Source organism: Macaca mulatta, chromosome X (genome assembly GCF_049350105.2).
Source record: "Macaca mulatta isolate MMU2019108-1 chromosome X, T2T-MMU8v2.0, whole genome shotgun sequence".
Classification (NCBI taxonomy): Eukaryota; Metazoa; Chordata; class Mammalia; order Primates; family Cercopithecidae; genus Macaca; species Macaca mulatta.
The window spans coordinates 86,986,010-87,006,388 of record NC_133426.1 but is presented as its reverse complement, the minus strand read 5'-3'; the positions used below and the strand labels follow the sequence as shown (position 1 = coordinate 87,006,388).

Below are 20,379 nucleotides of genomic sequence, written 5' to 3'. Positions count from 1 at the left end.
TTGTGTTCAACAGAATTTGTTTGTTTGCTTGTAGGGAGTTTGGGTAAAATAAATTAGTCTTGTGTTTTTCATAGCAAAGGAGAATGACAAATGTATAATTCCTTCACCTAAAAGTACAGCCAATAAAAACATGATTCCAGTGTATAAATCTTTGAGACTTAAGTCATAATTGTATTACATGTCTTGATATTTTGTTATAGTTGTCTGGAAACCAGTATATACTCTTTACCCTAATAGGGTTATCAGGAGCAAGAGGGAGAATCCTCAGAGTCTGTTGTTCCAGAAAGACAACAAGATTCATCTCTTTCTGAGGTAGGCCTGGTAGTCTCTTAAAAGACGTACTGATTGTTTTTACTTTCTAAACTCTCCATACTGTACATGAACCTTTTATAATTTGTTAAGACTGCCTTCTAACTCTGCACCCTTTTTACCTTTGTTTGATTTTTTGATCATTTATTTTTTGTTCCTCTTTCTGAATCAACATGTGTTCTCAAGATTGTTCTTTGTGTCCTCCTTGTAAATGTTTACTTTTTAATGTAGATCTGAAGCTACTGTAGCAGAGTAGAAAACATCAATTACACAATATAATTGTGTCTGTATTGCAGCTGATTATTCCCACTGGAACTTCATTCAGCAAGCAGGCTGAGTCTCTTAAATTTTGTTCATCGTACTACACAAGTTCTAACATAAGCCATACTGTGTGTTAGAATACACTTCTGTTTTTTTATGATTTAAGAAAATAAGATATATTTAGAACATTTGTGATTTCTCATACTTTGAAAAATATTTTCTCTCTGTTTATAATACCTTTTATCTGTCCCCTTCTGGCTTTTTGGCTTTTCCTAGGAGGGAAATGTGGAGATTTTACTTCTTGATGATTCTAAATACAATAAGGAATCTAATACTGAGTATGGTTTTCACTCTGAAACTTGTTTTTGAGGCTTGTAGCATATATAAGAATTAAATTTCAGATGTAACTCCATCTGATAACCCTAGGAAAATCTTTACTGGATTTAGGTTAAAATGGAATCTCTCCTCTTCCCTAATCAAAATCAAATGAATTATGGACCTATAAGATGGAATCCCTTCGATGAAGCAAAGGTATCACATTGATTTAAAATCAAAAAGGAGAAAGGCACAAACATGACCAACTTGACTTTGTCCCTTAACTAATGACACTTAAGTAGAATGTTCTCATAGCAAGGAATCGTGGAAATATGTAGCTAATTTGTAGAGTGGAACAATTTAATGATATGTGAATAATCCCATCTTTTATCATTAAACAGTGTGCTGGGGTTTTGGAGGTTGTATCAGCCTTTAAGCAAGACATGGAAGCTGTAGAGATGAAGCCAACAGCTATGGATTTTCTATTCTTTCCCTTCGTAGTTATTTATGGTTATTACTGTAGTGTGAGGGCTAAGGCTTTCCCACAGACTTCTGCTGTTTTTATGAGCCACCGAAAGATGTTTTGGGGTTGTGGGGAGGTAGGTGGCACATTGAAAAGCAATGTGTTTATCTCATGGTGGATGGTAGTAGGTGATACCAATTGTAGTCCCATTGTATTCCTTAATATTGCTATGCAGTTTGAGTATTTAATAACACATTCTTCTTTGTAGGATTATCAAGATGTTATAGATACTCCTGTGGACTTCAGCACTGTGAAAGAAACTTTGGAAGCAGGAAACTATGGTAGTCCTCTGGAATTTTATAAGGATGTTCGCCAAATATTCAACAACTCCAAAGCTTATACCTCTAATAAAAAGTCAAGGGTATGATTATTAGTTGGGTTAATTATCAGGCAGTTTCCTTTAACCAGTTACTGAAATTTGATCCTCAGTATCTTTTTTGAAATATGGATTGCTTGTTAGGCATGCATAAAGATATATTTAGCAGTCATTCTGAAATTAACCACCTTTTCCTTTCTATTACTTGTCTCTTTACTCTTTAATAATGATTATTTATAGCTACTAGAGAAAGAACAAGGAGAGGAGAGATAGTAATTTGAGTACACTTTAATATGTCTAATAAGTGGCTTAATAAATAGAAAGGGGATTGACAGTGTTAATTTATGTGAAATATTTTTATTAGCTCTGAATATGTATGTTCCATTTATTCTAACAGATAATAAACCATCTTGGGAAGTTGTAACTGCTTATTTATATTCACATTTAATATTTTCCCTATATTTTGTCAGAACTTAAAGTATATTCAGAATAGAAAAATAGTCATTATTTTTTTCTTTTGAAATCACTGGTATCTGATTAACTTTTAATCAGTTGCACAGTAAATATATACTTGCGTACTTCCACTTTGTGGAAAATGCATTTCCACTAATTTCTGCAAACATAATTTGTTTACACTTGCTTCCCCTCCCCCTTGATCCTGATTGCTAGAGTGAAATTTTCTATAGAAAGTTTGGGAAACACAGAGAAGTATAAAGAAGGAAACAAAAATCACCTGTGAAACCTATCACCTATTTTTACTTACAGTTACTGTTTACTTCCAGGATTTTCTACATTAACACATACATCTACATATGTTTATATATTCTTTATAATATTAGATTTTGTATTTTGAAGCATTTTTTGTTACTTAAGTATTATGAATGTTTTCCTGTGTCGTCATGACTCTTTGAAAACAAGGTTTTTAATGGTATTCTGTTGTGTGGTTGTTTTATGTTATAGTATAACCAGTGTTCTTTGGCTAGAGATTTAGGTTGTTTCCAGTTATTCATTTTACATGAATAATGCTATAGGTAATACCTTTAACATTCTTGAATATAATTTTTTATGTATATAATTCTGTGGTATTTCCTAGGGACAAATTCCCAGAAGTAAAATTATTAGCCAAAGGATGTGTGTATCTTTAAGGTTTTTTAGTACAGACTGTATATTGTCCTTTAGAATGCTGTTTCAATTTATATTCTCTCTTGCATTGTATCAGAGTCTTTTTTTTCTACCCTTTAGAACATTGAATACTATATTTGAAAAACATTTATTTTTAGGTGAAAATGGTATCCTACTTTAGTTATTTGAGAAGAATTTTTCAAGTGAACAAATATTTTGTCCGTAATGATGATGCTTAATGTTGGTCTAGGCATGTTTATACCTTTTTAAAAAATACAAAACTAGTTAAGACTATGTAATTTCTGCCTTCTCAGATTTATAGCATGATGCTGCGATTATCTGCCTTATTTGAAAGTCATATCAAAAATATCATCTCTGAGTATAAGTCAGCAATCCAGAGTCAGAAGAGGAGAAGGCCACGGTACAGAAAACGTCTAAGAAGCAGCAGCAGTTCGTTATCTAGTAGTGGAGCACCTAGGTATCATTACATTGATACAACATTTTTTTGTTCTCCAAGCATTTTGTGTATATTACCTAATTTATGAAAGTTGATGAATAGTTTGAGGAGATCCCAAGAGGTCTTTTTGTTTGTTTCCTAAACTCTTATGCCTATGTAGAGTTAGTAACCAAAAGAACTATTTATGTGGATTTTACTATCCCAGAAACTTTTTTTTTAATTTTAATGATTGAAATTTCACTGTCAAATTATCTATTTCAAGCATTTTACATGAACTTTAGGGCATTTCCTCTTTGGTCAGCTAATACCTGACCTTGATACCTCTTTGTTTCATACTGTCTATCATAATATGTTGCTAACAGAAAAAAAAATGCTCGTTGTTACGTATTTTTACTTCCAGTCCAAAAGGGAAGCAGAAACAAATGAAGTTGCAGCCTAAAAATGACCAGAATACCTCAGTATCTTATGCCAGGACTAGCTCTCCTTTCTCATCTCCTGGTAAATATGTCTTTTGTTTTTGGTGTTCTGTATCTCAGTTTAATTCTGATGTTAGGGATATGGAAGAGGCAGCATGGTTTATAGTGCAAAGAACAATGGATTTAGATTTTTAAACGTTGTGTTTTATTCCCAATTCTACTTGCTAGTTTTGTGTCCCTGAGTATGACATTAGGCCGTATGATTAATTTTCTTTATTAGACTACATGAAAAGTCTCTTAGTTTTAAAATTTTATGATTAAATGATTAATGTCTATAATATCTCAGAACACTCATCTATAATATATTTACCAACGTAATATTTGAAAATTTGTGATGTGCAATTGGACAAGTTTTTCTGACATTCAACCATTTGTTCTCAAAATATTCATATCATTTTGTTAGAGAAATTTATAATTTTGGTTATAGATTTGGAATAGAGAAACTTATAATGTTGGTGTTGGAATAAAATAAGAGAGATATGGTTTTAAAAAGTAGCCTTTCCTGAAAACATGATAATTATGTTAGTATTAAAATCTTTTAAAATGCAAGTTTCAGATGCTGCTGAAGGGCTTTCACTATATCTACTTGATGATGAGCCAGATGGGCCATTTTCTTCATCGAGCTTTGGTGGATATAGCCGAAGTGGAAACAGCCATGACCCAGGGAAAGCCAAATCATTGCGGAATAGAGTTTTGCCAGTTAAACAAGGTAGGAAATAAATGCGGGACAAGACATTTATTATTTATTTCTTTATGACAGAAGATAAATCATTTAAAAGCTGACATATTGGCATAGTAAAAACTAGTGTATCCTTATAGTTAATGAGAATTTTGTCACATATGAGTCAGATAGCATTTCATATTCATAACTGGGAACAGGCCATTAATAGATTTCCAATAGCTATTTTCAAATGTATTTTAGTCATAAAATAAAATGTAAAATGGGGCCAGGTATGGTGGCTCACACCTGTAATCCCAGCACTTTCAGAAGCCGAGGTAGGAGGATCACTTGAGGCCAGGAAATTGAGATCAGCCTGGACAACAAAGCAAGACCTAATCTCTACCAAAAAAAAAAAAAAAAAAAAAAAAGTAAAAATTATCCACATGTGGTGGCACACAACTCTCAGCTACTTGGGAAACTGAGGTGGGAGAAGCGCTTGAGCCAGGAGTAGGAGACTACGGTGAGCTATGATTGTGCCACTGCACTCCAGCCTGTGTGACAGAGTGAGACTCTATCTCAAAAATAAATAAATAAAATAAAAGGAATTGGGAGAAAAAACTAAATGAAGAGTTCTTTCCCCAAGCACATGAAAACACATTTAGGATTTTTCATTTATTAAACCATATTAATAAGAAAGGAGAGTTTCCAAAGTCATCTTTAAATAGGTCTCATATTTTTGTGGCCCACTGCAGTAAAAATATGAGTCTGGACTGAGAAATGAGCCTTCTTTCAGTCAACAGCCGCTTCTACCACCTTCCTTAAGGTTTTCCAGTTATATAAGTCAGATATCCTCTTCCCTAGGGGCTTGCTGTATCACAAAGTCAGTGGTTTTCAGACTGTGCCCTGCCCGTTTCTGGGGCATCCACAAAAGTACTTCAGGCATTCTCAGAAGAACCTTCTGCATTTAACCAGACAGTTCTGTTTGTTATTTCATATAAGGAAATGCTATTTTACTTTTTATTAGGAGAAAAATGTTCACTGCTTGAAAAGAAATCACTGACCTAATTCATTATGTGCCTCTATTTTGGACCATACAAGGGACATCAATTATCATAAATATTTGAAGTTTATTGTTACCCAAACTTTCTTCTTATACTTAGTCCTATATTAGGGACTTTGAATGTATTCAAAGAAAGTTCTAACATGTTCAGCTATTTGAAGTTTGTGAATAATATTTAATATGCTTTTTCAAATAATTTTATTGGAATATACGTTTAATTTTATATACATTTTAATGCAAGATTAAGTAGCTTATCCATTGTTATTTAACTATCAAATAACTTAAAAATAGGCTTTTCCAAAGATATTTTATAGTGGCTATGTAAGAAATATTGAAACATATTTGATTACTTGAAAATAATTAGTGCCTTTGTCTTTCCCAATTTATATCTTTAGTGTCTCCTCTGATCTTGCATACTTATGCCATTGCCTTTTTTTCATTTTACTCTTCCTTCCACTGCCAAGATTAATCCATGTTTCCTTCATCTATTTTGCTTTTCCCATCCACAGAGTCGTTTATCCTTTGTAGTATGGTGTCTGTCCCGACCACTCTTCAAAAGCTGTTCTCGAACTCATCAGTACTCTTCAGTGGCCAGCTAGTGTCGTTTTTTAGTTTTTAACTTCTCAATCTCTGTATCATTGCAGGTTGTTGATTACCTTCTCTATGAACTCTACTCTTAAGCTTCTATACTCTATTGATTAGCTTATATCTTTTATTTCTGTTTCTTCTCTTTGCAGAGTTTGCCACTGTTTTTTGTTTGCTTGTTTTTGTCTTCCACAAATAAAGGAATCTAATGACTGCATCCGTCATCTTGACGTGATGACTCTCCAAATGTATATGCACCGCTTAGATATCTCTTTATTCTATTAGAATAATTTCCAAGTGCTTCCTTAAAAAATTAAAAAAAAAATCTTCGGTTGCTTATCATCTTTGCATCTCAAACTTGCTTCTTTTTCTTTGCTCACTATTTTAGTTAATGGTATCACCATCTTTCTTGCCACCCAGCTTAAAATTTCAGTGTTTTTTGAAATTTTTTTACCTTCATTTTTTACCTTCATTTTTACCTTCATTATCTTCATTTACCCCTCATACCTAGTCAGTTGCCAAGTTTTGTGAATTCCACAACTCTTTAATACCACTTAAACCTTCTGTGTAGTTTCTACTGCTATCACCCTAGTCTCCAGCCTAGAGTATTAGTCAGCTTGGGTTTCCATAACAAGATACCACAGACTGGGTGGCTTAAACAGCAGACATTCATTTTCTCACAGAGCTGGAGGCTCGATCCAATGTCAAGGTGCCATATAGATGTGTATCTGATAAGGGCTTTTTCCCTGGCTTCTATATGTCCACCTTCTTGCTTTGTCCTCATGTGACCTTGCCTCTACAGAGAGACAGAGGGAAATACCTCTAGTATCTCTTCTTCTTCCTGTAAGAACGTCAGTCCTGTTGAGTTATAGTCCCACCCATATAACCTCATTTAACCTTAATTACCTCCTTAAATGCCCTAATCTCCAAATGTAGTCGCTTCAGGGGTTAGGGCTTCCATGAATTTTGAAGGGATGCAATTCAGTCCATAACACCCAGACTTATTAGATTAATCTTGTAATTATCTTCAGCCCTAATCTTACTTCTTTTCAATTCTTCCAGTCTGCTCTCTTGATTCCTTCCTACCTCACTGGCTGGTCCTCCATTTTATTTGTTGGTTCTTCTTTATCTTTAAATGTTTGAACATCTCAGGTCTCAGTCTTCAGCCACCTTGTCTGTCTTTACTTACTCATTCAGTGAGGTCTCCTAGTTCTCATTACCCTAAATATTATCTCTACTGAAAATTTCCACAATTATATCTCCAGCTCCACCCTCTCCCCTGAGCTCCAGACTGGTGTTTATTTCTTTTTCTTTTTTTTTTTTAAAAAAGTCTTTCCTGGGATCTGTGTCAACATCTAAAATGAAATCTTGATTTTTCCAGTGCCCTGCTCAAACCTGTTGCTCCTTCAGTGTTCTCTACCTCAAAATATCTCTACCATTCACCCACTTGCTTAGACCATAAAACCTAGGAGTCAGTCTTCATTCTGTGCTTGACACTTGACATATGGTCTGTCAGCAAGTCCCATCAGTTCAGCCTTTGAAATGTTTCTCTAGAAGGAAATATTCCAAATATAGTCACTTATCATCACATCTATTGACATATCCTTCATCATGTCTTACCTAGAATACTGCACTGGACACCCAAACAGTCTCTCCTTCCACTTTCAGTCTTGCCTCCTCTGTGATCTTTTTTATATACAGCAACCATACCGTTTTAAAAATATAAATCAGATTCTTTCTCCAGCTCAAAATTCTCCACTGGCACTCATCTCCTACCACTCACTGTTTTTCTATTCCACTATGGTTATACTGGCTTGCTTTCTGTTCCCTCCTCTGGAATGTTCTTTCCCTACATCTGACTTCATTCAGTTATTTCTTCTAATACTACCTCTGTAGAGAAGTCTTCCCTATCTAAAATACACTCCCTTCTACACATAAATACTCTTTTTAAAAATCCTCTTTATAACATGTCTGTGTGAAATTTTATTATTAATTTATCACTTTATTATCTTTCAAGGTATTCCCACTAAAATACAGATTCCAAGAGCAAGGACTGTCCCTTTCATTGCCATATTCAAATCTTCTAGCAATGCCTTGCTAATAGTAGACAATGAATAAAAATTTATTGACCAAATGAATGAAACTAATTCATGTTCTCAGATAATTCTTCCTGAAGTAGGCCCTTAAAACTTCTGCCTAAACCTCATTGCCATCATTCCACCCCCATAATCTCCTCCCCCTCCCAAAAAAGCAGACAAAAATGAACACTTTAATATCTTATATTTTGAAGAAATTTAAATTCTTACTCTGACACCCTCTGTGATTTTATTCCACGTATTTTTGGGAACTGTAGACTGTTTTTGAACCTAAATAACCATTTTGTCAATGTTGAAGCTTAACAATTAAAAATCATTTATTTTAATTTAGATCACTCCCTTGATGGACCCCTTACAAATGGTGATGGCAGAGAGCCCCGGACAGGAATCAAGAGAAAACTACTTAGTGCATCAGAAGAAGATGAAAACATGGGAGGAGAAGATAAAGAGAAAAAAGAAACAAAAGAGAAGTCTCATTTATCCACCTCAGAGAGTGGAGAGTTAGGATCCAGTTTAAGTTCTGAAAGTACCTGTGGTTCTGACTCTGACTCTGAATCAACTTCCAGAACAGATCAAGATTACGTAGATGGAGACCATGATTATAGCAAATTCATACAAACCAGACCTAAAAGAAAACTCAGAAAGCAACATGGCAATGGAAAAAGAAATTGGAAGACCAGAGGCACAGGAGGAAGAGGCAGATGGGGAAGATGGGGTAGATGGAGTAGAGGAGGCAGAGGAAGAGGAGGCAGGGGACGAGGGAGTAGAGGAAGAGGTGGAGGTGGCACTAGGGGGAGGGGAAGAGGGAGAGGAGGAAGAGGTGCTTCTAGAGGAGCTACCAGAGCCAAACGAGCACGTATTGCAGATGATGAATTTGATACCATGTTTTCAGGACGTTTCAGTAGACTGCCTCGAATTAAAACAAGAAACCAAGGCAGGAGGACTGTTTTATATAATGATGATTCTGATAATGACAATTTTGTGTCCACTGAGGATCCTCTGAATCTTGGTACATCCAGATCAGGCAGAGTGCGTAAAATGACAGAAAAAGCCAGGGTTAGCCATCTCATGGGATGGAATTATTAACAGTTAATAAATTTAGAATAACTTAAAAAATTCAATGGCCTTCTACTGCAGGGAATTTACCAGGAAATCTACAAAGCAAGTTGTGTGGGGACTTCTGCTTCCTTTCACATTGGTGCTTTTCCATTTATGCCAGTATACATTTGTTTCAAGACTTTTGATCTCCACACTTCATTTGTTCAAATAAGCCTTACTCATTAGGCCTTAAATTAAAAGAAATTCTGCCCACACACACACACACACAAACACACACACACACACGAAACACAACACAGACACACTACAGATTTACTACATTAAAGGAGCATTCAGCTTCTTAAGAGTAGCATGACATTTTTATCTCAATAGAATAGCCCTCTTTTGCTTTTGTATCACAGAAGTATAGCACCTTCTTACAGAGTTTTATATAGTTTGTTTTTGCCATTTTGATTCCTATACCCAGTAATAATAACTTTTGCACAATACACCAATCCTAAAGGCAGCTATTAAATGTTTACAGTTTCTATATTGTAAGAGCGATCTGGATTATTTTACTCTTCCCAGGCCAAACTTTCATGACTTGTACTGAACTGAAGTATATATTTATACTACAGTTTTTTGGGGGGTGGGGGGATCTTGATATGCTTTTCATTGATTTGCATAATTCACGTTAAAGGTGAGAAAGGGTTGGTGCCTTGTAAATATGTAGCAGATCTTCGTGGTGTGTTCTGATGTGTGCATTAACTTTATTAAAAAAGAATACTTGAGGTATCAATCTAGACAAGGTGCCAAATGCAAAAGTTTCCTGCATCAATTTTTTTTCCTATCACATTTTATTGCATTAATAGAATTTGTGTAGCTTAAATAACTTAAACATTTGAAAAATCCTCATCCACAAAGAACAACTTCTTTGAACAGTAGCTCAGCTACCTCTTAACTACAACTACTGGAAACATTAAGGAAAATAGATGCTGTTATTCCTTACTGACTAAGGAGAAATAGAACAAGCTTAGTAGGAATGAATACCCATAAGTTATAAGCTGAGAGGTTGTTAATAATTGTATTGGCTCTCAAATTAATAATTGTAATTAACAAACTTTCATAAGTATAGTATGCTCTACCTTAGACTTTCTTAGAACATGAACATATTTGTGTAAGTAGACTTGGGCTACTGCTCATATATTTCTGCTCCACTTACCATTTAACAGCTGTGAGTTACTGGTTTTCATTTGAATCTTAAAATTTAACAAAGCACCTAGTTTGAGTTGGAATGTTTTGGCTAGCTAGTATTATGAATCAACTTACAGATTCTGCTCATATCATTCCAAAGGGTTCTTCTGTTCTAGTCTTTCAGGAAAGAACCTTATTGCACTGCACACTGATGTTGTGAATCATTATTTTATAGATAAAAAGCATCTTTAAAAACCCTTATTGTCTTGTTTACAGCAGTAGAGTGCACATGGTTCCATAAGTGAGCTTGAGTTTCAAGGTCAATTTTAGTCCCCAAATTTAATATTACAGATTTGTTGATTTGTTAGATACTTACATTTCTGAGGTAAGAGGGATAATATCAATTTATGTTTCTGTAACAGCAAATTTGTTGCACTTAGATCAGGCTCATGGGATAAAACAGACTTCTTAGTGTATACCTAGCTATCCCAGGATTTTTCTTAAGCTAATGTGTTTGTCTCATGCTTTCAATCATTTCATGCATCTGAAAACCCTTAAGTGCAGAGGAAGGTGTACACACATAAAACTTTGCTTTTTTGGTAGGGTCGGCAGTAGGGTTATTCTTGGACTAACATCTTTAAGCAGTTTTCACTTGCAGTAGAAATGATGTTCAGGCTTTAAGAGAAAGTATTGTTGTGAATTGTTAATGGCACTAACTTCTGTTACTAGACAGCAGACCAAGCTATTTTTTTGTTGTAGTCTTTTTTTCACTAAACCAAAACTACTACTGGTTGTAACTCAGCTGCCACTTTTAACCATAGTAGAGATTCAAAACGTTCCTATTTGAAACTACATTTGGTTTTTCCTAAAACGTGCTGTTTCAGTTATTTATCTCTTGGGCATTTAGACTAAATCGTGCCTGTATTCCTGAAATCAATAATACTTTGGCCTATCCTGATCTAAGTAACATAGTTACTTAAATTCCTGGATATACCCAAATATGGATCACATGTATCATTTTAGTGTGAAATTTTTTGTTGACATTCTTCTATGAAGAGCTGACCTCTTGAAATGTAGAAGAATTGACATTTGTGTGATTTTGGCTATCTGGAGCTTTATTTATAATTTATTTTGAAAAATAAAAATGCCACATTTATTTCCCAAATGTCAAGATTTTCTAGAATTAGATAATTAGAATAATAAGGCTGAAGACATTTTAAAGCATATTTTATATGTAGTGAAATACTGTGAAAATATTAGTGAACAGCACTTTGCTGTAATGTTTATTTCAGTTATTAAGATTTAAAGAGTTAGTCATCAGGGTATGTTAGATAAACATAGTTATCATTTATTAAACAAACAGATAATTTTCTGTTTGCATGCAAATTATTTTAATAAGTGTGAAAAATAAAAGTTTGGAAGATAGTATTTTTACTTTTATATCTGGACTTTTTTCCCCCCAATTTACACTTTGCTTTCTTGTAATACCACCTCCTGTGAATGTGTTGTAATTAGTATCACATTGATTACTTTATCATTTTAATTTCTTTGAGGCCCTTTAAACTTACGTGAAATCTGGGTCCAGCCATAGCAAAGCAAGTAGGAAATGAACAAAGAATTTTGAAGAAAAGCCTAAATCTTAAATTGCTAAGAAAAACCACTGTTATATTTAGGCCCATGAGAGCATATACATGTATAAACCTAATCCTATGCTAGATATGAATAGTCAGTGAGCTGTAATATTTCTCATAAATGCTAATAATGTTTAAATTCCCAGCTTTAAGATCTTAGTGTGTGTATATATTTATAAAATCTGAACTGTGTGTTTCTTCTATGGCTTACTGTGTGTTTCTCTTTCAGCAATAGGATGCTCTCTCAAACATTCACTAGCCTACTAGCCCAATTACTAAATTTTTGTATATGTGTGTTTGTGCACTTGTATATGTGTAAAGTTTTTTCCCCAACTTGACACACCTTATCTCCGACATTGAAAAAAAGAGAACATTTTGTATGGAGGACAGTCTACCAACTTTTTGCCTCTGTACAGCTCTTAGCCTGTATATTTACTGCTTGATCATCCATTTCATTATGCCTTCTAGATAACCAGTCCAGATTTTATCATGTATCTGTGTCCCTCTATTCTTTTTGTTTCCCTTTTTAATTTTTTTTCTTTTTTTTCCCCTCCCCAGAAATCAGACTTGTGTTGGAATTCTTCTCTACAACACTTTGTTTCACCCAGATGCAAAGTAACAAAGTAACTGAGTAAAATTATAAATCTCATTCTGCACAACTGTGTGCTCGGCTATTTAACTCAGCCTTCTAATGCTTTGAAGTACATTTCAGTTATTTATGTTTTTGTTGTTTTTGTTTTAATCCCATAGATTGTCATCAGACAATAATAGAGTGATTGAAAGAGAAAGATGTAAATGCCACTTCTAACTTTTTGATAAAACTTTTTTGAGCATTTTTCAAAAATTTGTGTGTTTCTGGTAATGGGGAATTGAAACACCTTTTGCTTGTTTATGTATGTTGGGAATCATTTTATGTACATTTACCAACTGGTACGTATCTTCAAGTTGGAATTTTCACATCCATAAAAGGGAGACTTGCATCATATATAATTTTCAGTATACTTTGCTGTCCAGCCTTTTAAACAATTACAGTCATATTTTGAGTTCTGAGATGAATAGTTCTAGGGGAAGGGATGGAACTTTTGACATGTAAAGTCCATTGTTTTAAATGCTAACCCCATCCCCAATATTTTTGTGGAGCGTGAGGCTTTATGAAAGGTTTATCAGAAATAGAATATTCTAAGGTCACTTTTATGGCTTGTTTCAAAAATTAGTATGAAAGTATTTTCATGCTTTTTTGTTTCTCATCTTTTAGCAAAGCTTCTTTACCAAGTTTTGATTAAATTCCAACATAAAGTTAAGTTTTTTCATGGTGCTATATTTTGTGGAATATGGGTAGCACTCAGGTTTCTTTTCTTTTCTCTTTTCCCCTTCCTTCCTTCCTCCTTTCCTTCCTTCTTTCTTTCCTTTGTTCCTTCGTTCTTCCCTCCCTCCCTCTCTTCCTTCCTTCCTTCCTCCCTCCCTCCCTCCCTCCCTCCCTCCCTCCCTCCCTCCCTCCCTCCCTCCCTCCCTTCCTTCCTTCCTTCCTTCCTTCCTTCCTTCCTTCCTTCCTTCCTCACCTCGGCCTCCCAAAGTGCTGGGATTACAGGCGTGCGCCACCGTGCCCGGCCTATATACCCTTATTATTGATTGTTTCTTTTTTCATCTTTTCAATCCTGCTTACTTTTATCCTCACTTTCCTTTCTGCCATGAAAACTGCACCTAATTTACCACACTTAAGATTGGCAATTTTTGATTCATTGATGGGAGAAGTATAGTAGAAAGGCCCTGCAGTTTAGAATTAAGTTGTGTTTGTTTATTTACATGTATGCCCATTTCTTCTAAATTAAATCTAGAATATGAGACTTTGACATATAAAAGCATGATAAGTATTTTCTTAAAAAATAAAACTATTGATAACATAATGAAACCACCATTGGTAATTGAATTTTAAAATGATATGCAAAAATATTTAGAAATCCAGTTGGGAAATGTGTTTTTGCATATGTCACCAGATACACATTAGGCAGTACTTCAAATGTTAACTCTTAAACAATACTGTGGTGATGGCAATCAGTAATTTATTTCTTTGTCCTGTAACTTATCATTCTTGTCTTTTGTAATCTCTTACACAGTATTAACATAACTGTACCTTTTATTTGTTCTTGGTATCCATACATTTTAAGATGGAAAAATCAGTTCATAGTTGATATGATATTGTATATGGGCAAAATGTCCATTAAACTAAAATTCAGTAAAAAAGGTAATCTAAACTGGCTTGATTTATAAAAGATGTTTTGTTTGGCAGTTGTCAGTCATTAATAAGCAATTATCTTCAAAGACAAAAAACTGGACTAATTTGTTGCCATTCTTTATGGGATGTTTACAATAAAATTCCAAGTTGTTTGGAATCAATTGCACTCTTGCTGCTTTATGCCTTAATTTATGTACCAGAGAAAAATTAACCAGAAGAAAGAAATAAGGAGTTACCTATTCAGCTTTAGAGATTGTAACATGTAACTCTTAGGTCTTGTTTCTTTGTCATAGAATATTTTATTACTATTATTTTTTAATCTGAGAAACTAGGATGCTTCTTCCTATCAAAGAAAAGGTTTTGTTTTTTGTTTTTGTTTTCATCTTAGACATTGCAAATATTCTTTGGGTCACTTTTAGGATAATAAATATGATGTTTACACTTTAAATGGGGGCTGCTTGGTGCATTCAATAACAGCCTGCAAAGCATTTGTCAACATTTTGTTTTGCAGAGCTTTTCAAAATGAATAGATCTCTAATATATTTATGACTTATGACTTTTAACAGCTGAGCTATATATCCCTGGCATTTTAAAATATATGGTCAGATTACCTATACTGTAAATGGTGCTTTAATTCAGTATAAGTGTAGGAGGGAGAGAAGTGAGGTGAAATGATCTGAATGCTCTAACAGGAACATTCATAACCTATATAGTTACCAGAATTTGTCTCCCAATGGCAAACATTCCACTAGATACAAGATAAATAAGCTGGCCAAAGACTGGACTGTATCTTTGATGTATATACTGTCTATTTTGTGTATTTAGAATAAAAAAAAATGTATTTAGGACAAAAGTAGCCTGATTTTTTACAATATTCAGAGATTGAAGTGGAGATAAGTTGTTTGGTATTTTGTTTAGTTGCTTAATTGGTTAGAGATAGTCCTCTTTAAGGATATAAAAATCTTACATTAAAAAGTTTTGGTTAAGGCCAGGCACAGTGACCCACACTTATAATCTCAGCATTTGGGGAGGCCATGTTGGAAGGATTGTTTGAGCCCAGGAGTTCAAGACCAGCCTGGGCAACATAGTGAGACACCATATCTACAAAACAATTTTTTTTTTTAATTAGCTGGGCGTGGTTGCGTGTGCCTGTAAGTCCCAGGTACTTGGGAGACAGGTGGGAGAATCACTTGAACCTGGGGGGTCAAGGCCGCAGTGAGCTGTGATCATGCCACTGCACTCCAGCCTGAGGATCCGTTTTTTTTTCCAAGTTGAGAAGGTCAAGGAAAAGGTGCTCTCCATTCTCTCTCAATTATATGTTCTTGACAATTTAAAGCTACTTTACAAAAATGTGCAAAATAAAACCAATATATTGAGCCTGTGAGTTGATCTTTTAAATGGGATTTTTGGTGGGATAGTTAAGCCTATAAGCTTACAGTGGCTTTCTCAGGTCATTTATATAAATACTTAAGGGCTTTTTAATGCTACAAAACATAGGTAGATCAAACAATAATATTAAATGAAGTAAAATTTTTATGGTATCAATTTTTTCCCCAAAGTTTTAGGGACACGTTTTTCTTTCCTTTCTATGTTACTTTAATAGATATTTCTTTGCCAGCTGTGACAATTGCCTTAATGAAGTTCTTATCTACAGATTATAAACATTTAATTATAATTATAAAATCTTATAATTTTATTATAATTCTAGACATCTAATTTTAACAGTTATTAATTAACAAATATTTAATTTGATGTTGGAGACTTAAAAGTCTTTCTGATTCTAGTATTAATTTTGAATTGCCGTGTTGCCTGGTCAGCATCTTTGCAGTTCTCTTCAATTTTATAAGTTTTGTAAGTAAATATATGAAGAAATAAAAACATTTTAAATTCTTTAATTTAGGTGACTAATATTAATTGGTGGAGCTTATTCATTTTTAAGGATTTTTGTGGTTGATTTTTGTCATGTTGCAATTATAGTTAGAATTTGTATAACAACATGTTAATTTGTATTGGCAATTTTGTATAGTCTGTTAAGTAATTTAAGTCGAGGAAACTGCTAACATGTTCCGTCCTCCCTTGGCTTTTAAAAAAAGCTTACAATATGTTTAAATGAAATTTGCATACCAAATTGTGTAATCATTTGAAAAGTACTATTTTGTTACCCTTGAGTATTATTCATCTAAAATATTAATAATGAAGTGCTGGTAGTTCTGAATTATTTCCATATGTTAAATTTTAATTTATAAATTAGATTCAGTATTGTTTATAAAACAAGTGTTTTTGTCTAGTCTGACCCTATAGAGCAAAAAATATGCCCATGATATCCTCATAGTCATGAAATTACCAAGTCATCCTTTTACTTTTGTAGATTTGTGTTCATTTTTATTCTAAATGTGGTTTGTCGTTTTCATAAGAAAAAGAAGTTATTAAAACAAAGCAGTAGTTGAAGGTTGTGGTACATACATTTTTGCTTTCCAGTTTTCTCAAAAATTTAAGACTGCTGAATAAAACGACAAGTTTTTAACACTAAAAATACCTTTTATAACTTTGCTTATAAGTATTCAAGCAGAAATTCTCGGAGAATTATCTGAGGTAATGAGCCACATTCTTTCTCTAAACATGTGTTGGCATCTCCTTCAAAAAAGATATTTACCAGCGGGAAGTTGTAGCCTGTTCTCTTCATATTAGTGAGAAGAAACAGCTAAAAAAAAAAAAAAAAAAAAAAAAAAAAAAAAAAAAAAAAAAAAAAAAGACTGACTGTTTCTACCTAGATTTGTTCACTTTTTTATTCATTCATTCAGCATTTACTGAGTGTCTTCTATGTGCCAAGCACTGGAATTTTATAAAGAGCTTTACTGTTCACAGAGTCCATAATCTCAATCATCAGAATGACATTATCAGTTAATTTGATTTTTCAGATCAGAAAGATGAGTTTTAGTGAAATCAAGTAATTTGCCTAAGCCTACATGGCTACTCACTAGAAAAGCCTTGATTCATCCAGCATATCTGCTTCCAGGTTTCTAGTCTTAACTTTTATTAATAAGATGTTTTGTTCTACATTCTTTCTTCCCAATCTCTATGAAATGGAGACTTCTAAGTCATGCATGTGTATCTTGAAAATAACCTTTGTTTTTGCTTCTGGCTCAAATCTTTTAATAAAGAGGACCTTGAGATATGGATCTTCAAACCTCTCAGTGCTTTGGAATTTTTAATACTACCAGGTTTGGAAGTAGAAAAATGATTGAAGCTCAAATGATTGAATTGTATATCTTACACACTCTTACAAAAAAGTAAATGCCCAAGAAAACTGTAGAGGATTTACTTCTATCTTATTTTGAAGATTGTGCTAATATATACAAATGTGCTTTGCAATGTGTGACTTTAAAAAATGATCTGTTATTGCAGTCTTCCCTACTCTGTGCTTCCTTGCCAGTGCAAAACCTTGAAGTTTGAGTTCAAACGGGTTTCAGGTACAGTTCTCAGAGAATGCAACAGTGTTCCTGACTTAATCCCTGAGTTTAATTTAGGGTTTTTGTTTTGGGGTGTTCTTACTTTACATCCTTTGAACTATCTCTCAGTTTTACTCATTATTTAATGTATCACTCCCCTTCCCTTCCCTTCCCTTCCCTTCCCTTCCCTTCCCTTCCCTTCCCTTCCCTTCCCTTCCCTTCTTCCCTTCCCTTCCCTTCCCTTCCCTTCTTCCCTTCCCTTTCCTTCTTCCCTTCCCTTCTTCCCTTCCCTTCTCCCTTCCCTTCCCTTGCCTTCTTCTTCCCTTCCCTTCCCCTCTTCCCTTCCCTTCCCTTCCCTTCCCTTCCCTTCCCTTCCCTTCCCTTCTTCCCTTCCCTTCTTCCCTTCCCTTCCCTTCCCTTCCCTTCTTCCCTTCCCTTTCCTTCTTCCCTTCCCTTCTTCCCTTCCCTTCTCCCTTCCCTTCCCTTGCCTTCTTCTTCCCTTCCCTTCCCCTCTTCCCTTCCCTTCCCTTCCCTTCCCTTCCCTTTCCTTCTTCCCTTCCCTTCCCTTCCCTTCCCCTTCCCTTCCCTTCCCTTCTTCCCTTCCCTTCCCTTTCCTTCCCTTCCCTTCCCTTCCCTTCCCTTCCCTTCCCTTCCCTTCTCTTCCCTTCCCTTCCCTCCCCTCCCCTCCCCTTTTTTGAGACGGAGTTTAACTCTTGTCACCCAGGCTGGAGTCACCCAATGACGCAGTCTCGGCTCACTGCAACCTCCACCTCCCATATTCAAGCGATTCTCCTGCCTTCAGCCTCCCAAGTAGCTGGGATTACAAGTGTGCACCACCACACCCGGCTAATTTTTGTATTTTTAGTAGAGACGGGGTTTCACCACGTTGCCCAGGCTGGTCTCAAACTCCTGACTTCAGGTGATCCGCCCTCCTCAGCCTCCCAAAGTGCTGAAATTACAGGCCTGAGCCACTGCAACCGGCCAGTGTCACTCTTTTTTTACACCAATCCATATACCAGTCCTTTGGAATCGTTTTAATTATTTGTGGGTTTTTTTTTTCTAATTAAGACTTTGGGACAGGAGTGTTGGTTGACAAAGGTCGAGTGGCCCTATAAATATAGTAAAGTGAACTTGAACCACTGCTGATTTAAATTTTTTTATAACTCTTCTGTCACAGTATATGTTGTTATTAGGGGCTATTAGGAGAAAATGTTTCAAGTAATTTAACTCAAAGACTTGTGCATTTTCTCTCTTTATTCTCAAGAAATGGGGTTTTGCAGTGGTCCTTGAGAAGACATTAGGCCTACTCAAGTTGCATTTGGTTCATAGCATTTATGTTAATCTCATTCATATTTCACAATGCCATCTTTTCTCCTCTCCTAAACAGCTTCCACTTGGTCTGATCATCATCCAAGGAAAAGTGTTGGCTTTCAGCAGATAGAGTATTGAATTATGTCAACAAAGATCTCTGTAAAAATCAAAGAGGGAATAGAAAATAAAATAATTGGGTTTATTTTTCTAGCTAGATAAAGTACAGCAGGTTTGACTAGCTGATTATACCTACACTAATCTTTGCTTGTATTAGGAGAACATAAGCTAGAAATCTAGGTCAGAGCTTTGTTCTGTGGTTAGATACTGTCATACAGCCTTGCTTATATTCCTCACAATGTGTATTTCGATGGAAGTAGCCTGACCTGGAGTCAGGTACTGTAGTTATTATGAGAGTTAAGGGGATAAGGGAAGCCTTTGAGATCTTTCTAAGAACCATGTTAACTAGAGGAGAGAAGAGAATGGGGTTTGAAGGTTTAATGAGGAATGAAATTCCATAGTGTTCAGGGTTTGGATGTCAACGCCTTCAGTGAGCACAGCAGCCTCAGATCACTGGAAACAGGTTTGGGGAAGGCCCCACGTAAGTTTTGGGGTATTTTTTATTGTTGTGTTGTTTTTTGTTTGTTTTGTTTTGCTTTTTGGTAGAGGTGCAGGTGCATGAAGGGAGAATTTGCAGAAGGATTCTTGGTGGGGATAGGGACATTTTAATGTTATAATTATTGCATTATAGTAGTTGTGTTTCTTGAGGTCTCAAACCTATTAGGTATTATTGTTAACACTCTTTTACAGATGAGGAAACTGAGGTTTAGAAAGGCAAAGGAATTGACCAGATATCACATTGCTGTTAAATGGCAGGATTTATCCTCAGATATGTTTCCAAAACCTGTTTGCTTAACTATTATGCATGCCACTTCTCATCGGGCTAGTTTTAATACTAGCTGTTGGAGACTCGCTGAGTGGCTTTAGCCAAGTTCCTTGTTCTCCTTGGTCTCAGTTATCTTTAGTTGTGTAAGGCTGAAGTTGATCACTAAATGATTTCCAAGGTCTTTATGTTTCTATTTAAAAAAAAGCTTATCCTTATGCACCTTCCTAGTCTAACATACTTCCATTGGAGATTCAATTTTCTTATAATCTTTATAAGCTCTGTATCCTACTTGTTAAAGTTATTTATTTGAAATCAAATCCCGTATGAACTGCTTTAGGTTTCCGTTTTCATAAGAAAGCCTTATCAAATTCAATTTAGGAAGTGTAAAAGTCATTGGAAAGATTGACTAACGTCATAACCGTGAAGAACTCCAATACCTCACTCCTCAGTGACACTGAC

The 20,379-nt window shown here is 35.0% G+C and overlaps 1 protein-coding gene across 2 annotated transcripts in view; it reads left to right on the top strand.

Annotated features, from left to right (window-relative positions):
* The window catches only part of BRWD3 (bromodomain and WD repeat domain containing 3), a 134,621-nt gene extending 120,178 nt beyond the window's left edge, over window positions 1-14,443 (top strand). Inside the window, exons 36-41 of one of the 2 annotated variants that reach the window (XM_015127728.3) lie at window positions 238-312; window positions 1,617-1,769; window positions 3,161-3,324; window positions 3,704-3,801; window positions 4,330-4,488; window positions 8,513-14,443. In XM_015127728.3, coding sequence (XP_014983214.1) covers window positions 238-312; window positions 1,617-1,769; window positions 3,161-3,324; window positions 3,704-3,801; window positions 4,330-4,488; window positions 8,513-9,267 — 1,404 coding nt within the window. In that variant the 3' untranslated portion in view covers window positions 9,268-14,443. The remainder of the gene's footprint in view (window positions 1-237; window positions 313-1,616; window positions 1,770-3,160; window positions 3,325-3,703; window positions 3,802-4,329; window positions 4,489-8,512) is intronic. The other variant, XM_015127729.3, reaches the window with a different exon arrangement.
* The last annotated feature ends 5,936 nt before the right edge of the window (window positions 14,444-20,379 follow it).